Source organism: Stegodyphus dumicola, chromosome 6 (genome assembly GCF_044657685.1).
Source record: "Stegodyphus dumicola isolate Sdum_Otavi_A_Nest chromosome 6, ASM4465768v1".
Taxonomy (NCBI): domain Eukaryota; kingdom Metazoa; phylum Arthropoda; class Arachnida; order Araneae; family Eresidae; genus Stegodyphus; species Stegodyphus dumicola.
Genome location: NC_140773.1, coordinates 110975989 through 110996306, shown reverse-complemented (window position 1 = coordinate 110996306; position 20318 = coordinate 110975989). Strand labels below are relative to the sequence as shown.

At 32.6% G+C, this 20318-nt stretch overlaps 1 protein-coding gene across 1 annotated transcript in view; it reads left to right on the top strand.

Moving 5' to 3' along the window:
- Positions 1–20318, top strand: part of LOC118181778 (uncharacterized) — a 288201-nt gene that overhangs the window by 103218 nt on the left and 164665 nt on the right. The window contains exons 13-18 of the mRNA XM_085818801.1: positions 779–923; positions 3651–3763; positions 5438–5582; positions 10631–10743; positions 12791–12935; positions 19765–19877. Coding sequence (XP_085674927.1) covers positions 779–923; positions 3651–3763; positions 5438–5582; positions 10631–10743; positions 12791–12935; positions 19765–19877 — 774 coding nt within the window. The remainder of the gene's footprint in view (positions 1–778; positions 924–3650; positions 3764–5437; positions 5583–10630; positions 10744–12790; positions 12936–19764; positions 19878–20318) is intronic.

The window sequence follows — 20318 nt, the reverse complement described above, 5'->3', positions numbered from 1 at the left end:
ATGTGAAATAGAATACACTAAATGTGTAGGAATGCAAATTAGGAAAGTTCATTTTTAATAAAACTGTGCATTGGTTATCATTATAGAGTATCATTTTCATATAGATTGAAAAAAATAATTCTAAGACTTGCATTATTTACATATGAAACTATGCGATCTACCTTAGACTTATATTATTTATATATGTAATTAAGCACTGAAAATTTTCACAGGGAATGCTTTAATTATTTTGTACAGGAAATTGCACAGCAAAACATTTTCAACCATCTTGCTGAAAGCGCGCCAAAAATCATTTGAAATGACAGAGATATTACTGGAAGCCCACTGATCCTTTCTAGAGGCCACACACCTTGTTGACTATTCAGATGTGAACTTACGAAATATGCGTCCCGGCGAGATCATTGCACATTTTTCTAGTTTTCTTCTTCAAAAATAACTTAATGACTCTACAGCACCTTATATGATGTAACATAAAGCTTATACGTATAGTAATTAATACATTACACAATATTTAATTGAATGTATATTGAAACGCAAAGTGATGTATATAATTTCATAAGTTTTCTCTAGTTTCTACTTTGTATATGTATTCAATTTGCCAAATAAACGCTTATGCCATGCATGGATTTGGATGCATTTCGAAATTCAGTTCTTAAAATTCTAGTTAGTTCATTCCGCAGTCCGAAATTACTAGCTAGAAGTTTAGTTTATGGTTAAAACAACATACGTCAAATAAAATAATTTCACTTAGCTAAAAATTGTATTTATATTCATTCAGGATGGAGAGGCAAAAGATGCGATGACCCTTGTGAATACGGAACATATGGGAAAAATTGCAGTCAGCAATGCTTGTGTATGAATAACGGAACATGCAACCCCATAGATGGCTCCTGCAATTGCACTGCTGGATTCCGCGGATCAAAGTAATAAATTAAAATTTCTAATCAATTTTTAAAATTCTGAATAAAATTCAGCTAAAATTTCTTTTATAATGTATTAATTTTTTTCATTAAATAAATTTTCCATTAGCATATCTCATTATTATTCTGTTTGATTTGCAGTTCTTCAAAAGAGCATTTGAAATGTTATAATAATTTTGGATAAAGTAGAAATATTTTATAAATAATTGTTATTACGAAAGGAAACATTTAACCTTACTAGGTAACATGAATGAATGTAAATTAAAAGATGAACGTGCAATCCATTCAAAAAGGATTTCTTCTCAATTTCTAGATAAATTAAATTCTTTTGATTGTTCTATTGATTATTAGCTGGTATTTCGATAAATATTGCGGAGCTTTAGGATAATTTGTAAATTATTATTTTGATTTGACAAAGATTTTGTAAAAAAAAAAAAAAAAAAAAAAAAGGTAGGTCAAACCAATTAATCATGGAACTAAGTAACAGTATTCGTGAAGATGAATTCAGTGGTCTTGGTATTTCAAACTTTTATTTTTGCGTTAAAGGTATGTATGCAAATACATATTTTATTCACATCTTAAATGCTTTTAATTTACTTAAATTTTTCATATAAAGCTATCTAGATAGGGCCGGCTCCAGAACGTGTGCAGCCGGGGCTACTGAACCAGACGGCAGAATTTAGATTTTTAGAATCCAGACGTTAAAATATTTAGAATGTAGGAAGGAACCGGGCGGCAGAATTTTTGAATTCGCAGATTGCGCCAGGGGGGAAGAGACCAGTGCCGTCCCTGCATTTAGATACAATTACCAATACTATTTTTTCTAATGGTGAGCACTTGCCTATGCCAGCATCGGCCGCTTCCAAGGCCAGATGTGGTGATCTCTTTATTATGGAGCCACCTAATAGGTGGGTCATCTTTGTCTCCTATAAAGTGATAGAAGATTACATCCATGCCTTCTCCAGAATTCGAGCCCGGGGCCCTTCGGTAGCGCAGTCAGGCTCCCCTAAGCACTATACCGCCTGAGCGGCATTACCAATACTATTCCCTTTGGAAAACTGTTCATTTCATGAACTTTTGACTTTTGCGGCGAAAATGAAAATGATGAACAGGAAACGTGTCTACGAGAGAACAATAAACGGAATTTCGAGACGGTTATGGCTAAATGGTAGAAAACAAAGCTGCTGGCGTCATCCATTGACTAAAATGTGAACGAAAAGCGAAGAACAACTTTAAAATCTGATGGTAAAGAGGATAAGAATCGGGAATATTGAGCAAAAAGATTTTTTCTGGGGGCGTGAAATGCTTGCAGTACATCTAATCCCCCAATAGAAAACATCTTCTGAATAAGTCTTGCTACAGAAAAACGGAATGTGGTTTTTTGACCAAATAAAACATTTTTTTTTACCTAATTGTTTTTATGCTCTTTAGAAGGAAATTTAAAGACTGAACAATGTCTACTAAGACATAATGGTGAAAACTTGTATTGATATTTGTTGGTTTCATATCTGCGATGAGATCGTGAAGTATCAAATTGAGAAATATGTAGAAGAACGAAATCGACAAGAAAGTTATGTTAAATCCATGAAATTTTACGATTAATGGACTGGAAGAAAAGAATAACTAATAAATTATTGTAATCAAATCTGTAGTTGATATTTTTGAGGTGAATTATTTTTAAACCGTTTTGTTAATAATTTAAGATCGGAAACCTTAACCAGTTGTAACAGCTGTTATGTATTGGAGTTTCTAATCAAGAGCTAATTTATTGAAGCATACATATTTATAGATGCACATTTGAATGCCTGGTAAACGAAAGAATAAAATAAAGCTCACAAAATGACAGCAGAATGATAAGATCTGATTCGAGCGTTGGGGCCAAACTGATGAAGGCATATGATACTGAAGTTAGATTCAACGCCTGTGGCCAGAACATTGACAAATGGAATGGAGTTGGATATCTCGAATTCAAAAGTGATTTGAACAGCAGGATGAATTCAGTTAATGAATCATCGAACTTTATCTAAATCTTTTATTAAACCTACTTCCTTTTGTTATTACCATGCAGATTACAATAGCTTTTGATAAGCTTTTATAGTTTTGAATAAAAATGTTGTCTTATGCATACTTGTAGTAATTAGAATACTAGTGCGTAATTTTAGTATCTAGAAGTGGCACTTATTTATTTTAAAGCATAAAAGATTATTTTTCTGTGCCTTCGTATTTCGCTTTGAGTCCTACAAAATACTACAAGGGCTACTAGTATCTGAAAACAGTTATGAAGACGTTATTTTAATTTAGTAAACAATCTAAGAGTTGATTTTAAACGTCAAACAGTTTGACAGATCAATTCAACAAACCTATTATATCTTTTTATTAAAAAAGAGATTACCGTTTTGCTCCATTTTGTAATCGTCTTGAATTCATAATTAGTCATACTGATGGCAACCTTGGCTTCAGAATATCCCACCTCATAAAGATTACAGATTAGCATAATCAGTTTAAATTGTTTAACAATAAAAATTCTCTTCCAGTAATAAATTCTAAATATTAATTTTTAAATCATGATGTGAATGAATGATGAATATTCAAGAACTGACTCATCGTGTCTAAAATGTTCAATTGTATGGGCAATGTTACATAGAGCAAAATCAGAAATGAGTTTTCATTGGTAATACGTTTGCTCCAATTTTATATTTTGTCTCATTCTAAACTCATTTTCTCTCACAGATGTGATGAAATTTGTGCAAAGGGCACATGGGGATATAATTGCTCAAACAGATGCACGTGCAAAAATGAAGCAAGATGTCTACCGACTACAGGATTTTGCGAATGTTCTCCTGGTAAGTTATGTTTTGCAGTCACTGTAAGTGGCATTATTTTGCACAGAAATTATTCGTATATGAATTTCCTTTCAGAGAATAACATTAAATTTCACTCAAAACTAAAGGCTACAATACTTCACAAAATAATAATGCAGAAAGATATTTTAATTCAGTTGATTTACTTATTTCAAAATTGCATTCTGTCGTGGTTAATATTTGATTCGTTTTATTCCCATGCATAATTACACTCGATTGTGAGGAACAGTTTTAGTATTAAAAAGATAGTCTGTTTGTAAAAACAGATGAATTTTGTAACCGCTGTGCTAAAACAGTACAGAATGTTTTGTTTTAGCACAGCGGTTACAAACTTTCAGGAGAGACGGAATAAAACTAGAAGATGTAAAATCATGTAGCAATGCATGGTCAGAAACGCTTTCCTGGCGCGATAGTGACGTCACAAAACTCAAGAAAGGAAGGATACGAACAGTGTGAGAAAATATGTTTATTATGCATAGTATAGCTAAAACAATACGACAGCTTTTGTTGGTGTACGAGTACATGAATGCAACGTATCCTCAAAAACCGATCGGCACAGGTGGGCCGGTACATTGCCCAGCATGGTCGCTAGACCTCACTTGCATTGACTACTTCCTCTGGGAATACGCTGTACAAATCCCCCTCAACAGTGTTAAAGAACTTGTTGCATGCATTGTGGGAGCTGCTAGGGAAGTTCGGAACACGTCTGGTATTTCATCAGATCTTCCATGTGCCGGAGATGTAAGGTCTGCATCACCGTCCGGGGCTTAATTTCGAACACCTTTTTTGGATGACGATCATTGTCTGTTTTTAATCTTATTTCTTAGTTTCTGCTGTACTAAGCATAATGAACATGCTTTCTCACCCTATTTATGACCGTCCATTCTCGTGTTTTGTGTTGTTACTATCGCGTCAGAAAAGCGGTATTGCTGTGTGCTTTTCCGTTGTCTAGGAATACGTTATCTTTCCTGAAAGTTGTAACCACTGTGCTAAAACAGCCTGTATATAAGTTCCATTCTTTGATAGCATCATGAAATTTTACTATGACTGAAATTGTAAGGAATTAATGAATACATCCCATGAACGCTTTTGTAGTGTAAAACAGTTAGCACTTTTAGCTAGCATTTGTTGATCCATGGATGAATTCCTGGGGAATTGATCTTTAATGTTTCCTGAACGAAAAGCCCAATAATTTTTGCTATATCTTCCCCAATAAAATATGGTAGACAATAGCTGGATTCGATTGAGTCTCATGCCTCTTCCCAGTCTCTCCTTAAGTGAAGAAAAATGCAAAAGACTATACTAGGCTATTTAATCATAATACCTTATCGTAGTCCCAATAAGTAAGGAATCGTGATGTCATATTAAATCCTAATATTTTATCATAATATTGGTAAGTAAGAAATCATAATATGATATAAGGAATCACAATATCGTAAATATTATTATATAACACTGTTCGCGCTGTTATGATGTAAATGGCTGACATATCTGTCTAGCATTGGTAGCTCGGAACCCAGTGAGAGAAGATCTAATTTGAATACATTTTCTACATCAGAAAGTATAACTATTTCTACAATTATATCATCCAATACAATATAAATATATTCTATATTATTTCTTACTCCTTTTTATCTTTAATGTTTCTGCATTTAGGATGGAGAGGAAAGAACTGTGATGTGAAATGTGAACACGGCAAGTATGGGAAAAACTGTAACCGAAACTGTTCCTGCAAAAATGGCGCAATGTGTGATCATGTGGATGGTTCTTGTAAATGTAGACCTGGTTTCTATGGAACATTGTAAGCTACTTCAATTTAATACCTACTTTAACAAATAAGTTCCCTGTGATTTAATCTAAATATCTATGAAGGAATTAAAACATCAATTACAAATTAAGAAATGAAACGAAATTTCATTCATAATGGTAAAAGGAAAATTCTCAAACTACCCCCTGAAACCAATGCTATCTTCAATCAATTTTGCCTGTTGTAATACATTTCTAATCCATGGTGATCTAAATGACGACTAAGTTCTGTTTTCAATTTCTTTGAGCTAGAGACAATTTCCAATTAACCATCACAAAGGTAAGGTTCGCAAGGTTTTTCAACATTGATTAATTTATTTTGGACACTTTTCTTCAAGGCAAATATATGTTATATTCATATGGAATAAATCAACGGATAGTAGGTGCTAACAGTTCATTGCTTTAAGTATGTTATTTAAAAAATATAAGATTATTAAATTTTGAATATTTCTGTCAGAATACGAGTATGGGATGAAAGCACCCATTAAGAAACTGGTAACTGTTTAGTCTTTAGTTCATCACAGCATTCAAACGTAGCTTTATTGAGTGCATGTTAGTGCAGAGGATCGAGTATAGCTTATATCTTATGAGGAAATATTTATAACGGAAAATACTATGTAAATAAGATATCATTACGCCTTATGCTGAAAAATAAAACGTGAGCAAAATTATTCATAACATAATTTACACGATGTAGAAAGAAAAGCGTTAAATAAAAGCGTAAAAAAAAAGTAGCGAGCAAATGAAATTGCACACTTAAAGTAAAATCATAATTTTTGTTAAACATAGGTTTACAAAGTCTAATACTAAACTTAATTTCAGATAAGCTTTTTTTAGCTTTGACAGTTTGTTAAGGCTTTCATGCTTATGTTTATCATTTATAAGACCAAACTCTGAGGTTGAAAATCAGCAGATTTATTGACAGGCTATCTTTTGTTTTAGCTTTACTTTCATAACTGAACAAAGACTATCTATTTGTTTGAGGTCAGTCATGTTTTTTTGGCCTTTCGAAGATATAGATTTAAAGCTTCAGTAAAGCAGACATAATTTTCTTGGATTTATGACGAGCTTCAAGATCTTAGTTAAAAAAATCTCATTCGCATCAGGTTTCGTCAGAGTTCAAAGAACTCTCTACTCTACGCTCTCAGCACTTTTTATCACAGTTCATCATACCAATTAAAATATCATGCAGCATGAATATAATTAAAGCTTTGAACATTTTTGTATTGGTGTTTGGTTGACGGACATAAATAAGATACTTTCTGTACCTGATTTTCTTAGAGTGTGGATAATGAAATAAGTGTCATCATAGAAAAAAAAAAAAGAAAATTCTACTAATATTTGAATTTCTATGCCGAATCAAGAAATTTTCTTCACCTAAGTTGTTGTTTTTCTGAATTCGAGAAGCTTTACGGCAGAGCAAGAGTTCAAGAAGTCGCAGCTGAAGTGTAGAAGCAGAAATGAACTCCTGAATAACACTTTAAGTAATCTGTCATAAAGCAAGTATTTAATTTGGTTTTCTTATCAAAATAATAAAATTTAAATCGGTAGGTTTGCATTTTTATTAGTTTTAGTTCAAAGATTTTTTATAATGTTTAATAATATTGTTCACGATCTTACCTCATCGGCAATTAATTCAAACATATTGATTATGTTTCTCTAAAACATGGAAGCGGCACATTTATCAGATACTTAATGAAATAATACTTGTTATTTAATGCAACAGTCATGCTCTCCTTTCTGTCAACGCTGTTCATGTCAAAAATTGAAACATATAAACACGGTCAAAAATAGATAAATATTTGGTTTAGAAAAGGAACTAACATCCTTGGTATAACTAAAATATGACAATAAGAAACTCAACCCATTGATAAGAATTGATAGGATAAAAAAAATCTAAATCTAGTTTTGAAAAATTCGCAACCAAATCGCATTTTCATCTGACAAAGGGTGTGTGCACAAAATTTGAGATCAATAGCTAATTAGGAAAGTAGGTTCAAAATCGGTGATAAACTTCAAACCATAGCGACGAATGCCATGAGTGAACTAAATAATATGTTACCAAACTAGTATAGATTGAAAGGGAAGTGCTGACGTTCTCGTAAAGTGAATGGGTTAAAAAATAATCTTTTATTCAGATTTATTTGTACAGTATCATACGTTTCAAAAATAATTTGCATTCATGGATAATTTGACACAGATTCACTGTATTAAATAATAAGATACAAATTTAATGTAATAGAGACATTCTGTTCTATTTTTGTGGAATTTGGTAACCCAGTTTTCATTTATTACATCTTTTTCTAAAAACATGTGTTTTAATCAAAAATTGAAACCATTTAAATTTCGTTTTTCAAAATCATTCTAATGAAAGAAAAATTCATAAAATCTCTATTTATAATAAAGAATTTCTGGCCAAATTTTCTGTAGCAGTTTTGTCATCGAAACTATGGATTTTAAGGAATAAAACCCTCTAAATAAAATGTACGCTAGCTTAGCTTCACAATAAGCTTTCTCTTTTTCTTTCTAAAAAAATTATGACCCCCTTTTTATGCAAATATGGAAATTTCATCTATTAGGTTTAGCACATTTATAAAAACTAATTTAAGTTTGTGACATGAGAAATGCGCTAACACTGAGTGAATTTATGCAAACTTAACATGAAACCTTCTTTTTTCGGAATAAAACACCAATAAATTTTAAAGAATGTCAACGAAGAAAATCTAATTAATGTGCATATAAACTCTATAATTTTAAACACTTTTGCTTACGTAAATTAATGTTAGATTATTTTCTCACTGAAGCATAACATGCCGTATATTTACAAAATTATATATATATATATATTGTGTGTTTGTATATATATATTTAATTTTGTATTCATATTTATTACAGTATGAATATATATATATTCATATTGTTATAAATATGACTTTTTTGTGATTTGAATTTAGTGTTATGCTTTTCGAAGATTTTTATGTGATTTATCAAAAATTTATATTTTTTCCTACTTTTCACCATCTAGAATTAATATATAATTTTTGTGTGTGTTAAGTTCTGTGGTTACACATTTTTTCATTAGTGGTTCAGAAAATTGTCTAGAATATAAAAAAAAGAATATGGTGCAAACTCTACTTCCTAGATGCCTAGTTTCTCATCTAATTTTAAGGCCATAATGAATATTTATTATATTCTTTATTACATTCTCGTATTATATTCTCATGGAAGGCGCATTATTTTATTACAAATTTTAGACAAAAAGGTCATTTGATGTCTGCTTGTCAGATGACATGAATTTAGCTTCAAGCAAATTTTAGGCAAGTTAGTTGTAAATATTTGAAAACATGTACTTAAAGTAAGACATGTGTGTCAGTAACAATACTAATAAGTATTCTGAAATTTATTCAGACATGGCATTCTTTTACTTTTAGATTATTTTAAAATTTTTCTCCTTTCATGGATTATGTAATCGCTCTGATTTATTTACTGGTAAGTAGATACAAACAGAAAGAGTTGTAGAAGCTTTCAAAAGTGTTCGTACACTTACGAGTTTCAGTAAAATATTGCTTTCACTAATAAAGATTGATATTTGAGAATAAGAAGTTTTTAATGATACCTATAAATTTGTCTTAGCAAAACTATGTTAATTATTTTATGAACACAATAAAACTGTTTTTTGCAAAACCAATAATAAGGAAACACACTCGGCTGGGCATAGACTTCAGCAGTTTTGTTTTCGTTTTTGTTTTGTTTAGTTTTGTTTTTGATTTTGTAATATTTGCATCAATGTATTTCCATCATTACTATTTTTTGCTCAGTTTTCGTTTTAATATTGTGTCTTCGTATGCTAAACTCTAATTCTCTCCAAATATGTTCTATCGGATTTATATCTGGCAAATGAGGTGGAATTTTCCGAACTTTTGGACAATTATAGACACATGAAAGGCGAACGTCGAGGGCCGTACGCTTAGAATTGCTATATCCTAATAAAAAATTAATTCGTTTCCAGTACCTAAATTTTGAGCGCATGATTTTAAATTATCCTTTAAAATATTTAAATAAAGATAATGGTTCATTATGCCATCAATAAATACTAAAATACCTAATCCTGATGCTTGACATGCACACCCACGCATGGACACCTCCACCTCCATGCTTTATTTTTCCAACCAAGGTCTTGAGATTAAGTTCCTCATTTTTTCTTCGCCTTAGAATTATAAGTCCATTGTAAAAAATGTTAAATTTGTTTTCATTTGCTTATTTACTATTGATTTTGTGAAGGAAAGCCTTCAAAGTAGAATATCTTTCAGTGAATTCTGTAAAAATGTTTATAGCACTCAAACATGGATTTTTCACATATTTTCAAACTATAAATATCTGATGACGTTGAGTTAACTGTGCCGAGTGATCTCTTCTTACAGTAGTTTCGATCCATTTTCTTCTTTAAGGCGTTTTATCACATACTGCGCGGTAGAATGGAATAAATTTACTAATTTAATGATATCCAGATCGATTATCCACCCTTATGTTGGAAAATGATCAATTTTTGAATGTTATTCATTGTTTCTTTGTGAATATGAGCCATTTTTAAATATTGAATAAAACATAACGAAGTGAGCAATCATAGAATAAAGCCAATTGATTCTTTTAACGTGACCAAAACGAAAAAATTAAAAACCTGGGCAGGTGATAATTTTGTTTATGAAAGTTTTACAAAAATCTTCATTGTACGATCACTTTTTGAACGTGTTTTATTTACGCTTCCTTACATATTCAATTTTAAATAGAGAATATCAGCCAGTAGTCGGTATTAAAAAAAAAGTTTGGTTTTACTCAAAATCACATGGAGATGATATGAAAAAAATACTGAGCTTTTTATTCGAATTCAGTTTCGGGCTACAGTACTTTTTCTATAAATTCTTAAAGTATACGAAAACTTGTGGCAGATGCTATATAAGAAGTATTTCCTTCTCTATTTTTGAAAAGCTGTTTGTTAGTTGTATTGTCCATATGTTAATTTTTCTGAAAATACTTGTTTTATAGATGTGATAAAATTTGCCCGAATGGAACGTGGGGTTACAATTGCTCGAAAAAATGCAACTGTAAAAATGGAGCAACCTGCGTACCATCGACAGGATTTTGCCAGTGTACTGCAGGTAAATAAATTAATTTAACTTAATACTCATAATCAATTAGAATTTGTTACTGAAATAAATATACATCAGATTTTGTCTTTTTACATCCATTTTTAAGCAGTTTCGGTTACCTTTAAAAAATTGAATTATTTAACAACTGCAGCGGCAGAGACGAAAAAAAAGTACTCTTTAAATTTCGGAATATGGTTGATACGTTTCTAAAAATACGATAAAAATCAGCCTAAAAATATGAATTATTTATAGCACATATGAACTCAATTTGCGTTAAGGTAAACTCCAGTGATATCGAAAGAGAAAAAATAGCAGTTTCCAGTATATAAAAACTGAATGTTTCCTGCAATTTTAAGGATACCTTTAGTTCCTAAATGCAGCTATTCACTGTTTTAATTCCAAAAGATTTAGAACGAAGCCAACGGAAAATTAAGCACCGCTTATACGGTATCGCTTAATTAGCTCATAATTCCTGGCCATGCTGTCTTTATGATTCACTATAGCAAAGTTCCTGCTTACACAGAAAGGTCTTCCGTCGCCCAACCGCGATACGGTTACCCTGACTGTTGTACCGAAGGCTCCGCATTTGAATCACGGAAAAGGCATGGATGTTTGTAAAGGTATAGTGTCTGTGCGACAAGGAGGCACTCTAAATATGCGACGAGCCGGAAGTCCTCTCGAGAGGTTGATGATAGAGGGAGACGCTCGGTCACCCCCCCCCCCGATGTGCTCTCCATCAAAACTGAAGGCGGAACTAAGCAAAGTCGTACTTTCACTTGTATGGTACACATAACTACTGGGGGTATCTCGGCTTTCTGGTTAGCAATCCCTGCGTTCTGTCTTAACAGTCTTAAAATTAACAGTCTTCACAGTGACTAGAATCATCGTTTATTCTGTGATATTTACAGGCTCGGCATTGACCATATGGTACTATTTTGTCCGCTCCTTTGTTGTGGGACGTTACATTGCTTGATATCGAAGGTTGTAATTAAGGGTTTGGCTCCCCTTGGTCAACACTGAGGGGCGGTCGATGTCTAAAAGTGTTCTATGAATTTTAGGTGGATGCGCTGCAGTCCACCATTAACTGTGTGCAATTACCCAGACTGTGTGAAACAAAAATTGTCCCCCTGGTTTGACTGGAGGATTATACCTCCTTGGATCGTTTTTAGGGGTTGGGACGTTTAACTGTGTTAAGGCGTCCTCGAGCTAGGCAGATCTGCGTGCCGCTTACTTCTACTGCACTCTGTGGTACTCAAGGCTCTTGCCAACGGCAGGCAGAATCCTGCACACCTTGCCGCGATGAATTTCATGGGCTCGTTCTGATATTAATGCCAGACAAGTGAGATAAGTCACAACGACAGAAATATCTGCCTTATTTTTATAGAAATATATGTACACTTAGTTTTATAATTACATATTTTTGGAAAGTGTGCATGGATATGCTAAATCCAGAAGAGTAGCAAAATGCTTTGAGAATGTCAAAATTGCGATATAAAAATCATTTTAAAGCTTTTATTCAAGATACAAAAAAATCATTCTCGAGGGCACAAATGTCTATTAAAACTATTCGATAAAAAGTATTAACGGTTTTTATTTATCAAATTTAACTCAGACTTTTAAAGATTTGTGCAAAATGTTAATAGCGAAAGCGTTTTTGTATTATTATTTACTGATCAGAGATTTAAAATGGCTTCAAAAATTTCTACAATGATTATTTAAAAATTTAGTCAGAAATATTTTCGTAGTAGAATTTCAATACAAATAAAAGAAAAGCTGTTAGATTAAAATTTGTTGCAGTTAGCAAGTTAGTTTGGTTTAGTTTGCTCTTTATAGTCAGTTCTTTGCAGATGAGGAAATAAGGTAAATATGCACATTCCTCGAGTTTTCAAGTTGAAATTTAGTGGAAGAGACCTATTTGTGCTCAGAACATAATAGATAAAAATATTACTTGGAGTTTGCGTGAGGATCTAAACTTGCAGTTTTTTAATAGAGAGTAAGAAATATACTCACTCTTAGCGATATTTTTTAAGAATATAATAGGATATTTTCTTCTTAGGATGGAGAGGAGATAGCTGCGATTTGACTTGTCCTCAAGGCAAATATGGGAAAAATTGCAGCCAAGCTTGCTTCTGTGAAAACGGCGGAATCTGCAATCCCTATGATGGTTCATGCAACTGTACAGCTGGATATATAGGCACAAAGTAAGATTAAATAGAAAAGTGCTTTAGAAATAAAGAGTCATCACATAGCAGAATAATTCCAGTCTACTTAAGACATTTCGTTTAGAGGGAGAAAAAAACTGATGTCGACACTAAATGACTTCCTTGTACGACCTACTAAATTATACACACTTTTTGCCGCACTTCATTTAAACTTATTTCCTCGAATAATTTTAGCTTAATGAATCGAACCCTTAAGGTAAAGTGAAAACTATATAAAAAATTGAGCATTTTTAAATTGAATATCCCAGTCAGCTTTGTTGGACCTGAGTCCAACTTCTAATTTTGGTTTTTCATAACGAATATAAGGATATTTTTCATAACGAACTTTTCCAAGTGTAAGTGTAGGAACCGGAAACAACTGCATTAGAAGTTAGATTTCGTTGCTTGTCGAAAATATATTTTTAAAAAATTTGTCATTGCCAAAACATGAATATTTTCTTTACTTAACACACTTTTGTATTTGGAAGTATGTGACTATAAGGAATGATTGCGAAAATAAAGGCCCGGAAAAGATTTTTATGTAGGGTAAAGGGCTCTATATACCCAATCCTTAAAAATTTATCTAATATATATATATAATGTAAATTTTTAAGTTTTAATATTAAGTAAAATTAAAATTAAAATTAAAAACTCCTGAGCTTGATCTGCAAAGGATTGAATTTAAGAAATTGTAAATTTTTTAAAGAAATTTTAAAAGATTATCCTATGCTAGGAAAAAATAGTATAGCAAACTCTTGAAATTATGAATTTATAAGGTTTAATAACGAATAAAATACAAATAAAACATTCTGCCTGCATACACAAACACGCATACGTCTGGTATTTTCTATTGCAATGAAAAAGGGAAGTGCAGAACTAGTTATTCCAATTGCATTAAAAAAAAGAGAGGTGCGCAACTAGATTTTATAAGAGTGTCATGCAAGATACATACATACATATGTATCTACAGACGTCACGAAAAATCTCGTTTGAAGCCATTTAAAATTCATTTTACAATCCTTTTTCGAAAAAAAGAGTTTTTGATTCAGTTCGTACGTGCAGACATCCTAAAAGAACGTCAAATTTATTCGGAACAGTTAAATAGATATTTCCGTTGAAATATGACACCTCAAAGTTTTCGCAGTTACGATATTCCTTTGCTTGTACCAGGACGTAAAAGAAGAATGCTTAAGAATTACTCTACCTGATTTCAGTTAAATGTGATTTAGGATGAAATTTCTTTAAACGAATTAAATATTTTTTAAATCGTTAATTTTGCATGGCTGCCTGGCTATTTTATTTAAATTTAACTAATATAATAACATAACAATAAACTAATTAAAGGTGCATAATTATTTCAAAAATATACCTTTAATTAATTAATACAACAGTTAATATTGTATAATGAATGAGCCACTTAATATTAACCCACTATTTGGTTAGCTCGATTTGCGTATATTTAAAGAAACTATCACGTAGTGTTTCACCAGAGTATATTCGGCTTCCTCAAAAGCATAACGTATATATAGCTCGACCCCAAGGTGTAACCAACTCCAGTTTTCTGAAAAGCAAACCAAATGCTCTTACACTTGAGACATTAATATTTGGTTCTTTTACAGTAATATTACATTTTACATTCCATTTGAATCTATCGTGCTTGTGCACTTTAATTTCCCAAAATCATTTTATATTTAGCTTATTTTTGGTAAATGTAGTTCAACGAAGATTATACGCATTATAATTTGTTCTCTCTATTTCCCTCTTTCTGCGAACCCAGATCCCTCCTTCTTCATGAATATTTCTGTAAAGCCCAAAGGCATCGCAAGAGATTTCAATCAAAAAAGAAAATTAATTACAGTAGTTTTTATATATCATCGTGATGTAGATGATAATTTAATATAAATTACTGTGATTCAAGCAACATAATATACAATGTGATACACGTTTCTTTGAAGTTCTGCAATCTCTTTTCAGTTCTCATCCTTTGCAGTTATCTCATTTTTTCGCATATACAACTTTCACCCCAAAATATCAAATTTCTTCAGAAGAAGAAAAATAAATATTTGAATAAAATTTATTTACAATTCAAAATTTTCCTCATCTAGAACTTGTATATTATTACTTTGTCTTACCTTGGTGTTGGAATTGTTTATGTGGTCTTGGAATTGTTTATGTGGTTTCATCCAGAATTTATCCATTATTACTTGGTCTTCGTCCATTATTACTTGGCCTTCGTCCATTATTACTTGGTCATTACTTATTTTATAATACTCTCCGAGAGTGCATTCTTTTTAGCGAGGATAAATTGTTAGTCAGAAAATTGTATATCTGTGGATATAATTAACAGGTCTTTCCAAATGATGTATTATATTATGGACTGTATGAAATAATCCACGAACATGATAACATAACAACATGATATTTGTTTCGGAAAAAGTTAAGGAAATTAAAAAGCAGAAACTTTGTATCAAATAACCACAAATCAAATAGTTTCATATTACTAACAGTAATTTAGAAGGTTATAGTGCTATAAATATCTTAAGTTTAAATCAACTGAATTTGTAGCTAATATTTTAATAATTCAAAATTTGTATCAATTGACAGTACTTTTTTTTGTCCTGCCGGTAATTTGGTGGTTACGGACATAATAATGACAATTTGTTTTTGTTATAAACTAATAAAATATAGAACTTTAGAGTTATCGCATAAAGTTACTACGTTAAACTTTTGATAACCTTTATTATACACTCATTTCCATAAATTAAGGATAATTCGGAGTCACGCGGAAATCGAACTCTAAAATAAATATATCACCTGTAAAATCACTACACACATCTTCAAGAATCATATGCAAATTTCAGGAAGTAACCAAATGACACCGATGGTACGTCACAATGACGAGAGTGTAAGAGAGTGATATATAAGGAATACAGGCAAAGAAGTAAAATTGTTCGCAGGCGCTTTATAAGCATTTCAGTGCAATAATCGAATAGTTATGACACAAAGGATGCATTTGGATGATTTAACTGCCCAGAGTGTCATCTCCAGGCTTTGACAATGATTCCAAGATGATGGTAATGTGAGTAGACGTTACAGCATATGTCGCCCCAGAGTTACAACGCCGAATGAGGACCGATATTTGGCAATTACTGCCAAACAGGCGGAGCACAGCCTCAGACCTGTCTCGTCAACTCTCTTCAGACACTGGTACGACAACTTCAAGGCAGACCGTGTACAGACGCTTAGGACAGAATTGGTCTATATGTTCGTAGAACTGTCAGATGCGTTCCAATTACTGCAACTCACAGTCGCCTGCGGTTAGCCTGGAGTAGAGAGCATGCATTGTGGACACGGCAACAGTGGGCTTGTGTGATATTTTCCGACGAGTCCAGGTTTAGCTTGCAGTCTGATTCTCGCCGGACGTTCATATGGAGAGCTCCAGGTAGCCGTTACCACCAAGAAAACATCATTGAACGACACCGTTGCGATGGTGCAGGAGTGCTCGTTTGGGGTGGAATTATTCTGGGTTCCAGAACTGCCCTGCATGTTCAAATTGGAACCATGACAAGCCAAATCTATCTTGACGTCATTCTGGAACAACATGTACGTCAGTTTCGGGGCGCCATGGGCGCACAATTTGTGTTTATGGATGACAACGCCCGTCCTCACCGTGCAAACATCGTAAGCGAATGCCTTCAATCGGAGGATCATGCTTGGCAGACGAGTTACAGCCCGTCAACCTCCTCCTACAAGTCTACCGGAGCTTCGGAGAGCATTGCTTTTTAGTGATGTAATAATCCCCAAGATCAGATCGATAATTTGATATTCAGCATGCCTAGGCGTTGTACGGACTGTATTGCATCGTCTGGGAGACATGCAATGTATTAACAATCATACCAACCAAGTAATATTGGTTTTTTTGTAAATAGGTTTTTTTTTGTAATTTGCTCCAGGGAGAAAAATCGCTATGTTTTTTTAATAATATCAAACATATAGCATCTTTTTTTGTTCTTTACCTTTTGTTTAATAAATAAGCTTTACAAATAAGTCAAATTTGTTTTGCTTCTAACTCTTCCTTTGCCTGATTTTGCATTATCCTTAATTTATGGACATGAGTGTATATTCTTATGTAACTTTTATATATTCTTATGCCTATTACATTACTGTCCCGAGATTTTCCTTCAGTCTTGGACATGATCATTACATGATGACGTGAACACTGTAATAGCAGGTAATCTGCATACCGTATTGTACATTACAGTTATGTGTAACTTTGGCTTAATATATTGAAATCTAAAAACAAATAAATGCTATTTTTAACTTAAGTACTCACAAAAGAATGAAAAGTGAATTTCATGTAATCCACAGAAGTGATGCGCAATTGTATGTTAAACTGTTGTATTTCTTTTGTATAAAGCAACCTGATAATCTAAAGGAGCGAAGCTTGTCGTTAAAGCAAGAATACAGGGGAAGACTATTTAACACTGAGTAAATGGCTACATTCGTAATTTGGTGAGAAATCACCAAATGGTACCACGTTTCGTGACATTTGGCGACATTTTGGTATCGCCCTGTATCAGCACATTAGCCATAGTAATTGAATAACTGTGATTGATGTTCTGTGTAGCTATAGTCGTAATTCCACCTTCATATGCTTTCGGTGATTTCGAGAAGTAGAAAGTAATAGAAATATCTTGGCGGCTGGGTGAAAACTATATAAGATCAGAGCGAGCATTTGTTCTCAGAAGCTGTTGTTGTGAGCTGTTAGTTCTGAGCGACTTCGTATGATGGAAAGCTTCGCCTTTTAGATGCGCATCGCATTGCAGTGTGTTTAGCTTTCTTAGTCGTTTGCAGTGTCACTACTGATTGTGCTCTGTGAAACTGTGAACAACTGTACCAGTATTTTAGCGGAAAGTTCTAGAACTTTAGAGTGTTTCTCTTAACAAAATAAATTTTATTAACCTATCATCATACCCGTGTGTATTCAAACTGTTACAAACCCGTACAAACCCGACAATATTATAGAAGCGATTATGTGGCGACGAAGCATATCATCTTTCTGTTTATATTTGGCGTGTACAGCTAGCAGTTAATTTAAGATTACTGTTTACTCTACCTTTAATTTTGTTCAGACTATAACTCCGTGTGGTATCATAAAAGTGAAGCAACAACCTGCGTTAGGCGTAGATTTTTAGCTTAGAAACTCTATCTATTTCGAGGGTGAAAAATTATCCATCTTCATCAGAAGCAAAGAAATCTGCAATTAAAAAACCAAGTTACGAACATATTTTTACCCTAAGGAAGCCGAGAGAGACGACAGAGTAGCGCCATCAGTTAGCAGAAATAATAACGAAAATTGAAAAATTAGGATAATAGCGTTAAATAGGATCACGATAAATTTTTGTGAATGCAAAAAGCTTCAAGAAAATCCAATTCTCCAGTAGAAGAAGCTCTCTGAATAACTTCGGCAGACCCAAAGTCGAAATTGTGATTAAATTTCCAACTATGATTATCAGTTGAAGACTTGTAAATTTCACCTTTTCGGGCATAAGATTCACGTTCCTTAATGCGAAATCTGAATGCTCTTATGGTTTGGCCGATATATCTCGAACCGCACTGACAAGATATGCTATAAATTCCCCAATAATTGAAGTCAGTAATAGTATCTTTAAGAACTGAACCACGGATTTTATTGATAGGCGAGAGAATGACTTGAAAATTGAACTCCTGGAGAATCCGTTTAATTTTATAACTGACAGAAGGATGAAAAGGAAACACGGCTAAATTATTAACGTTATTTCTAACAGCAGAATACGCCTGCGAACACCGCCATATGGTGGGGACTGTTTGACGTTTCGGACATAACATCCTGTGTAAAACTTGTTCATCATGGTTTGACACATTAGCAAGTAAAGTTCGTAAAGTTTTAAAGCTCAGATGGCTCAGATGGTAAAGTTACTTTTGGGGTCATCTACACGGCCATTTGCCACGAATAGAAAAAGTTTTTCTATGCTGATATTTTTTAAGGATTATAAATTTTGGCAGTCGTACTACAAAGTTCTCAGAAATGCTTCCATTAGAGCTAATTGTATCAAAATATCTGCGATCATTCAAAATTCTATTAATTAAAGGCGATATCATTGAGATTTTTGTGTATTCCTCTGCGTATTAATGACATTAGTCGAACAAACCCATATAATAAAATATGAGTGGTTTTCACCATTGCTGCATAGTAAAAAAATTAAAAACCGCTTAAAGAGTTATGAAATGAATATTTACGTATCTCTTTAAAGAAAAAATGTTCCTTTATATTATTGCTATTTGATACATCTAGGTTAGAGAGGTTAATAAGAATTTTATTTCATATATTAAAAGCTCTAGAAATTATATTTTGATCGAAAATACTAAATATCATTGATATTAATTTATTTTTATTTTGGTATGCTATCTCAGTGCTCCGCAACCTTTTCTCACCTGCGACGCACAAAAAATCTTTCTGGAATTTCGTGGCACACCAAAGAGTTCCGAGTTATCAAGGAAGTGCCGAAAAAATTCAAATGCTGACACACTTACAATCACACACACAACCACACAACAGTGAAATACTCGTATATAGAAACATTTAAAATAGACATTATTAAAGGGAAAAAATTGTCATTGTGTATTAAATACATGATAAAAAATTGCAAAATGTCAAATACATGTATTTGATTGCGGAACACCTATATCCTACTCATGGCACACCGGTTTCGGAGCACTGTGCTATCTTATAGTTTATGCATTTTCTATTTTTTCCAATGAGACTGACTTCTAATTGCATTGTTTGCAGCTGTAATGAAATGTGCCCAAGAGGCAGGTGGGGTTTTAATTGCTCCCATTTATGCGAATGTCGAAATGGAGCTCAGTGCACACATACGAATGGCTACTGTAATTGCACGAGAGGTAAGCTTAGAGCTGATTTAAATTGATTATTAAATACTTTAATTGTTTATAAATGTAATAATGAATAATATATAACAAAGGGGCAGATACAATACAATCTTATTCATGCTAATGTTTTTCATTGTTGGTGGAGAGAAATGGAATGAACAAAAAAATGATCTAAGAATAAATCGGAATAATATTAAGAAATTTAAACAGCAAATAAACTAATCTAAAATAGCTGAGAGATTGAAAAAAAATCTTTTATAAGTTACTTGAAACATCTGAGCTATAAAACTTCCCCAAATGTATAAAATCTAAAAATAATATAAATTTAAATGATTGCTATATTAAATTTTGGTTTCCAGAATTACTGTAGATTTTGGATTTAATCTGTGAAATTAAATCCTACAAATTTGCAAGTGAACTTGGGAGGAAGAAGAGCTAGGGATACTTACTAAA